Raw genomic sequence first — 12,143 nt, forward strand, 5'->3', positions numbered from 1 at the left:
GCATAATACCAATTTAATATGACTGCTACGACAAACATTTAAACCTATGCATTATGCAGGGTAACTTCACTGGATTAAAGGGAAGCTGAAAGGTTTTCCAGAAAAAATGAGTGAAGAGCAGTACGCCGTGGTTTTCAACCCTCTGAATTCGAATATTGCATCGAAATTGAGCGAAAGAAAGCGCAAACATATTTTATTTCGACGAAAAGTGCAGCAGCAGACACGCCCAGCTCGCGCGCCTCGTTTCCGCCTGTGATTGGTCGGGCACCTCATGATGTCAACAATGGTGTTCGTCCGGACCGGCCGCTGCCGCTACACACGAAGCACGGTGCAAAGTAGTTTGGTGGAGTTTTGCTGAGAGGGTCATGGAAATTTTCGAGAGCTTGCGTTTCTCTGAGGAGTTTGGCGTTAGGTCCAAACTCTACGAGAGCGATTTTGCGCGCGACGGTGACGGGCGACGGCTTCGAGCGACAAAACGGGCTGTCGCTTGAACAAATCGCTCGGTGTTGTCGCTCGATCGCTCGTTTCTAGAAATCTAGAGCTCGTCGCTCGTCGCCCGGAAATGCTATGAGCGACTAGCCAATTGTGCGAAGCCCAAACTGGATGTACATAACTCAAATACTACTGTTTGTCGCACGGAACGAGCAAACTATTGAATTTTACACGTGCAAGAATAAGAACCTAGTGCAAGACCTTCGTAAATATTTTGTGCTCCTTCTTCAGTAAAATACATCAACTTAAATTGATAAAGCATGCGTCACGCTAGTTTCGGCGCGTATATTGCTGCCCTCATACCGGGAAGTCGTCGCTCAAAGCCGTCGCTCGTGTGGAGTTCGGCTTGCAGACGACGAGTGAACGCGACAGCCATCGCCCCGCTTGCAGCGCTGTCGCTGTCGCGTGCAAAATCACTTGTAAGGGGTTTATACTTGTATATACTACACGTACGTACATACTTGTAGATACTACATGTACGAGCCGATTGCGAAGAGCCGGCCTCTCGAAGAAGCAAAAAATGCTGGTGCAAGCACTGCTTTCCACGCGAACAAAGGCGAAGTGTTAGCATCTCCTTGTGTTGGAAATGCTCTTTGGCGAGTGTTTTTTGCTAAGCTGCATTCAGCGTTCCAGTGAGTACGTTTCCGGGCAAACAACTGTAGTGCTATGTTCCTGCATGCCTCCTCGTAGAACGTAAGCGGTGATGCGATCTTCAGCATTTGTGCGCTGCCCCAAAGCTGTCGGCAATCTACACAGACAGTTTAAACGCGGGAAAACTTTACCGGCTGTTGTAGCACGTGTGGTATAGAACCTTCATCAGCGCGCCATCCGCACGCTACTCGTAACCGGCGAATTCAGTCGGCTACGTGAGATGGTCGGTTTCTTATGTGTGCGAGAGAAGGGGGAGCGCAGCGTCTTGGCGTGAGCAGGCTTTCCAACACATGCACACTTTACGCTTGCACTGCGTTATGGCAGCTGCATGCAGGCTGTTTCACAACACACGTGCGAATAGAAAATTCGCGGCGCTTGGCGATGAAACCTGCGTCAAGGATGGGCGATAAACATGCACCTTCCGTTCAGTGTGCTAACTATTTTTTTTAGGAGAACCCAAAGCGTGCATTATTGATAAACTCCGGTAGTAATCGTAACGGAAGTGGTTAGAGCACAACACTGTTGTTCCTGAGCGCTTGAAGTTGTTTCGCCTCACAGCAGCCTCCCACTTAGCTGAAAGCTTCTTGTCTTGCAACTAATGGAACATCGCAGCATCGTCGCGGCCGCTGGTGTTCGTGCAAGCGTAGGCTGCACAGAACGCCGGCATGATCGGCCTACAAGTTCAATTGATGCGGCGCACGTCAACTACCACTCCTATATACACACAAATAAGGGAATATAGGGTCGAGCGAAGCAGATTAGGACGGCATGCACGCAGAAATAAGCCCGGTCAGGCACGGTCGCGGAGACTGCGAAGGAGCGGAACACCAGTGTTGACGTCACTAAGCCGCGGTTTCCGGTCTCCGCTCGCATCGTCAGCGTCAGCAGCAGCATGCGGCGCTCGACGGGGGGCGGAGCTACAGCGCAATTTTAACCGACGATTGCGTCGCTCCTAAGTGAAGAATCCCCCCCAAAATTTTACCTTCATGGTTTATAAGGTTCCCGCATCCGTATATGAGCGTCTTATTGAATTCGACAGACTCTTCAGCTTCCCTTTAATGTCACATTTCAGGTAGGTTAACGTCAGCATAAATTTCACATTTTATGGCATAGTATATAAGTAAAGCTGGACTGCATATAAAGATTCAGCAACATAACTGCTTAGCAGAATCAGGTTAACCATCTGAGGGGTGCAATAACGTAAAGCTATCTCAAACTTTTCTATTCCAATTCTGCAATCAGCCCTCGAGGATTGGTAAAAAAATTTGATCTTGGGGCGAGTCATTTCGTCACATAGTATACAGTCATCCTCATAAAGTTTAATTTTTACAGATAGATTATTGCCAATTTCATTTATATAAAGCAAGAACAAAAGAGGACCCCACACAGATCCCTGGGGAACGCCAGAGGCAACAGGCAATGTGTTGGAGGAAGTCTGGTTTATCCTAAGGAATTGGAAATGGTCGGTTAGGTACACTTGCAAACGTTTTAATAGCTTATCGTTTCTAATTATAAAACTTAATTTGTAAAGTAATTTGCTGTGGGCTACTTTGTCGAATGCTTTACTGAAATCCATGAATATAGCGTCGGTTTGTTTTCTATTATTTATTGTGTTGGCCAAATCGTGAATTGTTTCTACTAACTGAGTGTTTGTGGAAAAGCCCTGCCGAAATTCGCGTTGAGCGTTTGTCAATACGCAATGCTCATCAAGGAAACCGATTACATGCTTATAGATTATGTGTTCAAAAATTTTGCATGTTGTCGAAGTCAGAGAAATTGGTCGATAGTTTTTTAAGCAATTCTTGTTTCGCGACTTGTGTAAGGGCTTGATTATTGCTGTTTTCCAGTCATCCGGAAGCATGCCATCCTGAAGCGATTTACGAAACAAAATTTCCAGGTATTTCGCACACCACTCGGCATAACATTGTAAGAAAGCATTTGGTATGCCATCTGGACCGGGAGATTTTTTCATCAATTTTTAACAGTAAGTGGCATATACCGTTCTCAGAAATAACAATATCGGGAATAGGAGGCAAATCCATGTAAAAAGAAGGCAGACAACAGTCATCCGTTGTGAATACACTACTGAAATGATTGTTAAAAGCAGAACATACAACCTGCTCATAATGTACACTTTTACCGTCTATTATATATATATATCTATCTATCTATCTATCTATCTATCTATCTCTCTATCTATCTATCTATCTATCTATCTATATATATATATATATATATATATATATATATATATATATATATATATATATGGCATACACACTATTTATTTTTGGTTATGGAGAAGGGAAAAAATGACACGGATAATGGCAAATGCTCATTTGGTATGGTCTTCACATTACTATCTGACATCAGTGACATGGTGGGACAGAAAAGCGAAAACATGCCAGTATGTCAGACATTGAAAGGGTTAATTCTACAAATATCCTGATTTAATTCCATGCACAGTCGCATGCTGTACTAATCATTGTAAGTTGGGAAAGTCAGAATGAAATCATTGTGAGTAATGCGCAAAGAGGTTGAGGACACAAGCAGAGAAATAAGTGCTGGGTCATTGTAGTTATTTCACTGCTTGTGTCCTTGCCCTCTTTGCACATAAGTCACAATAATTGAGAGCTCACCTGAGCATTAAGTTCATCAGTTGCAAGCCTTCACCCTTGAGAAAGCGCTCCCTGTTAGGTGCACACATAAGACTTGAACAGAGGGCACCAAATAGATTTTCCATCATCTCCGTCTCATCTGATGAGCTGGGGTCATGCCGCTTGAAATACTGCATCAAAAAGCCACACAGGAAAGCCTCGGCTAAGCCATACACTGCTTGCAACATTGCTGAAACAGAGGGCAACTAGTTTCGATTTTGTTTGATCTTTCCAAGACATCAGAGCGGGTTCCAGTTTCATGCACTGAATTTGGATAAATGAAGGTAGAAATAAATATTCAAGATAAATCCCTGCATTGTTTGTGCTAAACTGTCATGCAGCGATAAGATCTTGCAGTGATCTTTGTTTAATACCATGTGCGGATGCAGTACTGCCTGATTTGTCCAGAATAAATCAGAATGTGTCACCTGTGCTAATGCCAAAACAAAACTGCAAATTTTCTCCACATAAAGGATAGCATACACTGTTCAGAAGCAGCAAATCACCTGCTACAGAGAAGACAGAATGCAGAGCACTCTCTTCCTCCAAGTGACTGATGATCCCACCATTCTTCCTGCTCAGAAAATCTATAGCGTTCATCAACTATCTGATTGGTCCAAGCCATTTCAAAGTACCTTTTGGAGCACTAGAAAGGCCCATATTTTTGCTAATATTTAGTATAGATGCAGCAGTATTGCCATATTCTTAAATAAGAATCGGTATGCACACATGCATGCATGCAGGTCATCCGATATCCCAGAGTGTTAATTTCCCCTTCTTTCTCTACATTTTCCATTGGACAGCCATAAACTTTCTTCAAACTCAAAACCTCAGGACACCTTCTGTACACACATTTTCCTAATTAATTCATTTTAGATATTTCAAACAGGGCTCTCCCTAATGCTTTAGCGCTGGGAGTGTTCACTGTGTAAATTATCAAGGCATTATTTACAATATCAGAAAGAACCTTCCTGTTGGTTGTGCTTTCAGTAGAAACTAGATCTTGCAGCTGTGTGGGGAAGTCCATTTGCTGTGTGTCTCTGTGAGTTGATGGACAAAATCCTTAGTCACTTTGCATTGCAGTTCATAAAATTTGTTACCAAATGATTGTTGTCGCATTTATATTCCACACCTTAATTGTGAGCTATGAGGGATGTCGAAATGGAGAGCTACGAATTAGATTTTACAATCTGGAGTACTTTAACATATCCAAGTACACAAGTCTTTTTCTGTTTCGCATCCAGCTAGAATGAAGCTTCTGCATCAGATTCAGTATCACAAGCCGGTGCTTAACAGCAGAGTGACATAGACACCGAGCCATTATGGCAGGAGGAAAGCTTGATAAACACTAGCCGTTTGTGTAAACCCTTAACCTTGCTATGTTTACCATTCCGAAAATCATTTTGAACAAGCACCGACATGCATTTGTTAGGGAAAAAAAAGTATATTTGAGCACATACAGCTCATTAAAGATGTAATGCAGTCATAGTTCAATTTAAAAAGTGTGGTTGCATCACTTTTTGATCACACATCTACCGATGGAGAAAATACCCGATATAACATTGCCAAGTATGTTGCCTGAAAAGTTGGGAGCAATGGGAAGAATGTCTAGGAGGAGATCAGGGTCTAAGGCAAGCAGTGCCCAAACGTCTTGTGTGCAGTTCCCTGTTGTGAGTAGTACTACAAGAATGTGAAAGTAGGCATAGCTGGGTGCATAACAGGGCACATATATAGAAGGGGTGGAATTTTTCTCAGTACTGACCTACAAAATATTTCTGCTCATTTTCCCCTAAAAAGTGTTATTTTATTTGTGTTGTGGCTCCCCAAAGATATCTATGTTGCATGATTCATCAAACATGCAAAATAAAGGGCTCAAAACTTTAGAACCAACTGAAATATTAAAGCAATAAAAGTACATTGAAAGTTGTTATTCAGGGACATTTTAAAGATTTAAAAGAACAGCAACAAGAAAAAAAAAGAAAAATAAGAAAGAGAGTTGGGGCTTCAGAACTCAGGGAGGGGAAAAATAAGGCACCAACTCACAGACAACTGCTGCAGTAATGTGTCAATGCCATCAATTTCCCCAAGAAGCTTCTTGTTTTCTGAAAATAAAAGTAAAAGAGCAGCATGAACGGCTGCAAATAGTTAGCCTAGTGCGAATATCAGCATTTCTTATTCAGAGAGAATAGTAGTGTTGAGCGAGTACACGGATTTTCGAAAAGTAGTTTAGAATATTATGCTAGTTGATATTCGCTTCGAGGGCAGCTGTGATATTTGTGCTTTTCGAAGTGTTCGCAAACTCACGGTCACGAGTTTGTTTACTGTCTAATACAGATAATGACCCATTTTCCGGATGCCCGATAATTTGGAGGCCTTTGTGGCGCCGCCATGCTGACTCAGAGTCAATGTATGAGAACATCTGAAATTTCGAACGCAAAAACCCGCCGCCGTCCAATTTTCCTGACTTTTTTCTATGGCCGCAGGTCCGAAATGGCATTGATCGAAGCCACCCCGCCGCCATTATGATTATCGCACCGTCTCGAACGGGGGAATTCAAACGCAGACCCGCTGGCGGCCGTAGCCACTAAAGCCCCCCCATCTACGCACCAGGCGAAAACGTGTACGGAGAGAGGGACTTTAGTAGCCACCACCGCGGCAAAGCTAAGTCTAGCTACATCGAAGTTCGTTACCAAGCTTCTTGCTGTTCGGTGAGGCGGTTTTTACATTAAATCAATTTGCCCATTTTGGCAATGGCACCCACTCTGCCTTTATAGTCCTCGCCAATGGCTTCGAAGCTCGGAAGGCACGATGCGTTGCATAATGCCTGTTCCCGAAGGTGACCTTTGCCTTAATACAGCAATGTTACGCATGCGCGCAGTATTGCGGTGAAGCATACCAAGAGTAGGAAGAGGCAATTGTTACAGGACACAGTATGTATTCCTTATACACACGTGCACCCGCCTTCCCCTGTCACAGCAAGAGCACCGATACACCTAATAAGTGTACTGGCAGGCCTTCAGAGCTATTTCGGACATGTCTGTGGCGATTTGGGCCCGTGGGGACAGTAAGAGGCATGCATTCGTTTTTATCGAACTGCCCGATTTTTCTGACGTTTTTGTGGCCCCTTGGGAGTCCGAAAAATCGAACGTTGACTGTAATCAGTTAGGCTCGATTTTTAAAATAAAAATAATCTCGCACATTCGGCAAAACTGTATAAATATTAAGGTGGGAGCTTGCAAATATATTAATTGTAGTCATTTTATCAACTCCGTTAAACAACGGGCAAAAGAAACCGAGCAATTAGCTCTAGATACGCTGGTATATGCCAGTGCCATCATTGCCAACCTTGGCACCCTGGTCGCCTGCACTCTTTTCTCAGCACCGCTGCATCCAGACACTAAATTAGAAAAACACGTTTCGGAAAAAAAGAAATATCTTTAAAATTTTGTCATAACCTTCACAACTTTTTAGAAACTTTTATTTGTGAAAAAAATCACAAACACAGTTTCAAAACATTTAAACTATAATATTCCGAAAGAAAGCGATAAGTGAATGACGTCAACATTGTCAAAATAGCAGAAGCTATGTCGAACGACAGTGTAAAAAATCCAGTTTGGAAGTATTTCTCATACTTCTCTCTAAAAACGAAGCCCGGTGTTTCACTAAGAGTCCTACTCATACATTATACATAAGTATTCCAATAAATAAGTCATACTTGAATTGTGGTCTCGTTCTCACAAATTAGTCGCACTTAATACTACAAAGCTCAAACACCACCAAGAAAAAAGAACTTGCTTCCACGCATTTCTGGTCACGGGGAGTATATTGGTATGAACAAAACAGTGGCAGTACTACCAGACGTAAGGGGGCATAAGGAGGCACTTGGCAAGCTAGGTGATGTGCTGTTGTGGTGTCTTTGTCTCGACTCTGCACACTCTTTCTGTCTTTCTACCGTGCACAGAGAAGGTGAATATCTGTTGTGAGCTGTACTGTTGTTCCTGCTACAAAGCAAAGGACAAAAAAATGCTATTCATTTTTCCCAGTGACGCTGAATAGTGAGAGAAGTGGAAATGGGCTATACTGCAGCAAGAAACTGGGAGCTTCTCTTCTCGTTTGACTGTCCAAATGTTAGTGTGTGCAAGAAGCATCTTCACCTGGAAGACAACATTCGTGCCGATAAGCGTGTCATAGAAGGCACTGTCGTGACACTGAATGCAAAAGAGCAAGGCTTTAGGCCTCACCCAGAGTGTAGCGTCTTTGGCTAGTTGGATGGATCTATGAGATTGTGTGGTAGCTACCTGGCCGGCCTATCACTCATGCATTGTGTGCAAACATGAAGACTACTGTACAACCATGCAGGATAGAAATAATTTGTTTCCTTCGCAGGTGAATGCACCGTACTAACTCAACTGACACGTAAGCGCAAGTTCTTTTCATGATTTTCGTTGCTTGAAGTCGACCCTTGCGTTCCATTCAAATAACAGCAAAATTGAGAAAGTGTAAAACATATATTCGAAATTCCGCGGTTTCTAGGGTTACGTTGGCAACCTATGCCTTTACATCTCGGTCCAATGCATAGGCAGGTTGACCAAAGTCAAAACTTGTTCCTTGTTCAAATTGACTGTTTTCGCTGTGCTTGTGACTGGTTAAGAATACAGTCCGAAATGTAACCTACAGCCTTTCGCGCTTGCGACTCCATTCATTCGCAACGTTATGGCAATGGAGCACATTTGGTATGACACCCACTTTGAGAAATAAGAAATTTTGATGGCCGAGGAGCTGGGAAACTCCGCCGCAGTTCGGCGTCTTGACTTCAACAAGTCAGCGATTTACAGATGGCAGGACCAATGGGAGGCCCCCTTTAAATGCGAGGCCGAACGAAACGGCTCTGTGAACATTGTTGTGGTCTTTTAATAGGTGCTCAATCTAAAATGATGAGCTCGATGGCACATAAGATGACTTGTTTCTCAGGCTATCACTTTCGGAGGAGACTTGGCTGGTCTCAGAACTGTACTCCTTTAGGTATACGTCCAACAATGCTCTTGGCACTTTACAAAGGTAGTGAGCTTGGCACAGTTCCAGAAACACCGTCATGGGCATGTTCAGTGCCAAGTGGCGCAAAATTTCGCAAAAGAATCACCGGAGAATACTGCCCAAGGAAAGCTCTGCCTCCTCTTCAGACGACCACGATAAGAGAAGAAAACTCATTTTCAAACTGTGATTCCTTGAATAAAGGTGCCACTTCTTTTTCACGTTACATACGTGGTTTTATTTGTTTCTGTGTGACTGGAAAGTCACCCCTCACGGTGCAATCACAGTTGTGTTACATTCGAGTAATTATTTTTTTTCCCTGTGGTGAAGGCTCACTGACATCATGCACGTTTTCCTTTTGGCTGGTTTATTATTCCTCTGTGCCTGCATGACATGGCAGTGCCATTAAAATATTTTACAGCTTCGAAACTCCGATTCCCTTTTCTTTTCGTGTGAACAGCGAACTGTTTACTTTGATGTTTAATTTGTCGGAAACGTTTAGGAGCCAGTGAGCAGACCCCTTTATGACAAGGATTTGTCACAAGGAGCATCCGCTTGTCGCTCGAGCACTCTGCAAGCTATAATTTCACCATGAAGCTTTGTTCATATACAGTCGCCGACCAATAATTCGGACATGCCTCATTATTCAGACAGTTCCATGGCACTGTCACCTACCTCAGACTTAATGTATAAGGGCAACTGAAATTTCGGGCACCTTACAGCGTGCTGCACGACTATGGGCTAATTTGGCCACTGAGTCGAGCAGCTATATTTCTGTTCTGATACATCAGTGGCACCTCCTCGAAACTGAAACTGGCGAACCCTAGTCGATCTAGTTGTCGCCAATGCGAATTCTGTGCAAGCACTGACTGTACTTTTGTCTATATTTAGCGATGCCTTCCGTTCGATTGTATGCTACTCCTATCATCCCCCATCTATGGCCGGCTGATTCCATTGATAACGCATGTAGAGCATCGCTCCAGCCACTGGCGACGTGTAAAAAGCAATAGCATAAAAGGCATTGCTAGAAAATCGTGGCCCTGGACTGTCTAGGCCAAAGGCAAGCATATGTGTGTGCAGAGATGCATTTAAGAATTTGGGCTGTATACTTGGGTGATCCCTTTCGAATATACATGTACTATTTTCATTTTCGCAATATTGCGCAATGGAGCAGAAGAGAAGAGGAAGCACAGATGATAACTATGTCACAACTGTATTTTAATGAGGAAATCAAGAGCTTAAATAGCACAGTAGCTATCGTATGTGTGCCTGCCCTACTCATGTGCTTCGTTTTTTTGTGCTACAGTTTAAAATGGTCGACTTACACCAACTTGCCTAATTTTCTATTTTGCTAAATTTAGGTCACTCTTATACATTTATTCAATAGAGAAGGTAATGGCGCAGCGAGGAAGTGTGAAAAACTGAACAGAGGCTTTATAACGTAAAACTATTCCAATCTGTTTTTATTCCAATCTCCTGAGATTAAATTTACGTAACCACTGACGCAAGCATCGGACGGTAGCCAGCAGCATTGTTTGAAAAACCCAATCAAATGCACTCCTCATTTATAGGAGGTCGACTTTTTTTTGCTTTCAAAGCGAACAGCATTGCCTACATTGAGCAGATTTTCTTATCGAATTGGCTGACAAGAGGCGAGGAGCACGCTCAAGTGGAGGGGGTTTTGATGCACAGCACAGCGAAAGTAGATAACCGGATCAAGGGGGTGGTGCCGGTGTTTGCGACTGGTCCATTTCCCGTTATTTAGGTTGCGGTGGGTGGTCGAAAATTACGGTGGCGTGTAATGGAAGGTTAAAAATGCCGTTAGAATGGATGTTTAGCAAAGAAGAGTTGGCAGAGCAATCTCGTATACGTGCCGAAAGGGCTTGATAATGTTATACTGTCACACAAAGATTTCTATTATATGCAAATAAATCCATGCTCCCCGGCAGCTCAGAGTAGTAAGCGCCAGAGTGATTGGCAGGCAGCCATCTTCCATTACTTTCGGAACGGGGCAGTCTCCGACTGGGGGAAACTGGTGCAGTGGACAGAGGCAGAATGACTCTGAGGAGGAGCTGGTGCACAAGCATTTTATATCAGGCACTTTGAATGTTTGATGTTTTATGGAGCAAGGGCTAAGTATGGCCAAAAAGCGCCATGTCTGTGGTAATGACTTCGCAGTGTAATCATGAGTTCGATGAAGTTGCTGTGACGTGGCTGTAGAGGGGCCTTAAAAATGGTCACGCTAAAGTGCGCAAAATCTGTATAATAAGATTATGGCGATGACTTATGACGTGTACCATAAACATTAAGGTGCATTTAAAAAGAATGATACGATATGTAAAAATATATAAGGTTATAAGATATGCTAGAGCACTACTGCCTCCTTAGAGCCCTTGAAAAACAAGGGCCTGGAGGCATGTGCTATGCAAAACTGTTATCACAGTGGCATCCTCTGGAGCGAGGATGCTCTACGAATTAAATGGGCATAAAACATGTAGCACATCATTTATATAGTTGAGGACTGCCTTGGTGTCAAAAAGCGGTTCCTTACCAAGAAACATAGCCGGGTGTACAGGGATGTAATAATGGTAAGCAAGCGGAAAATGTTTCTTTCTCTCCGTTTCGGCTTCCTGACACTCCAGCAGCATGTGGAGGACGGTAAGCCTCTCACTGCATCTACCACAGGTTGGAGGTTCACTTCCAGTAAGCAGATAATTATGGGTGCAAAATGTGTGTCCTATTCTGAGGCGACAGAATAGGACATCTGTTCGCCGAGATCTTGTTGGGGAGGGCCAAAAACCTAACTGTGGCTTTATAACGTGCAGTTTATTTATTTCTGCGTCCCACATGCATTGCCAGTGGTTTCGCAGTTTCTTTCGTATGTAAGGTTTCAGATCTGTGAGAGGCACCAAAGCAGTATTATTAACAACAGGGGGTGCAATTGACGTAGCCATCTGGTCTGCCAGAACGTTACCTTCAATTCCCCTGTGGCCAGGTACCCAGCATATGATGATATGCTGGTTAGATAGATAAGCTTTGCACAGGTCGGAATAGACCTCAGTAAGTACAGGATTTTTATGTTTGTAGGGTGGCATTAAGGCCTTCACCACACTTAGGGAGTCTGTATACATTACGGCTTTTTGGAGTTTTGATTTCCGTATATGCTTTACAGCCGACCATATAGCATAGGCCTCTGCCGTAAAGATACTTGTTTCTGGATGTAGTACATCGGATTCCGAAAAAGATGGACCGACGGCTGCATAGGATACTCCGGCATGTGACTTGGAAGCGTCTGTATAGAACTCTGTGCAT

General features: G+C 43.4%; 1 protein-coding gene across 2 annotated transcripts in view; it reads right to left on the minus strand.

The window, feature by feature from the left end:
- LOC142590563 (beta-catenin-like protein 1) overlaps window positions 1–12,143 on the minus strand; it is a 137,770-nt gene that overhangs the window by 51,458 nt on the left and 74,169 nt on the right. For both annotated transcript variants that reach the window (XM_075702850.1, XM_075702842.1), the window contains exons 10-11: window positions 5,844–5,902; window positions 3,783–3,931 (exon numbers count right to left, since the gene is read on the minus strand). In XM_075702850.1, coding sequence (XP_075558965.1) covers window positions 3,783–3,931; window positions 5,844–5,902 — 208 coding nt within the window. The remainder of the gene's footprint in view (window positions 1–3,782; window positions 3,932–5,843; window positions 5,903–12,143) is intronic.

The sequence above is a fragment of the Dermacentor variabilis genome, chromosome 1 (assembly GCF_050947875.1).
Source record: "Dermacentor variabilis isolate Ectoservices chromosome 1, ASM5094787v1, whole genome shotgun sequence".
Classification (NCBI taxonomy): Eukaryota; Metazoa; Arthropoda; class Arachnida; order Ixodida; family Ixodidae; genus Dermacentor; species Dermacentor variabilis.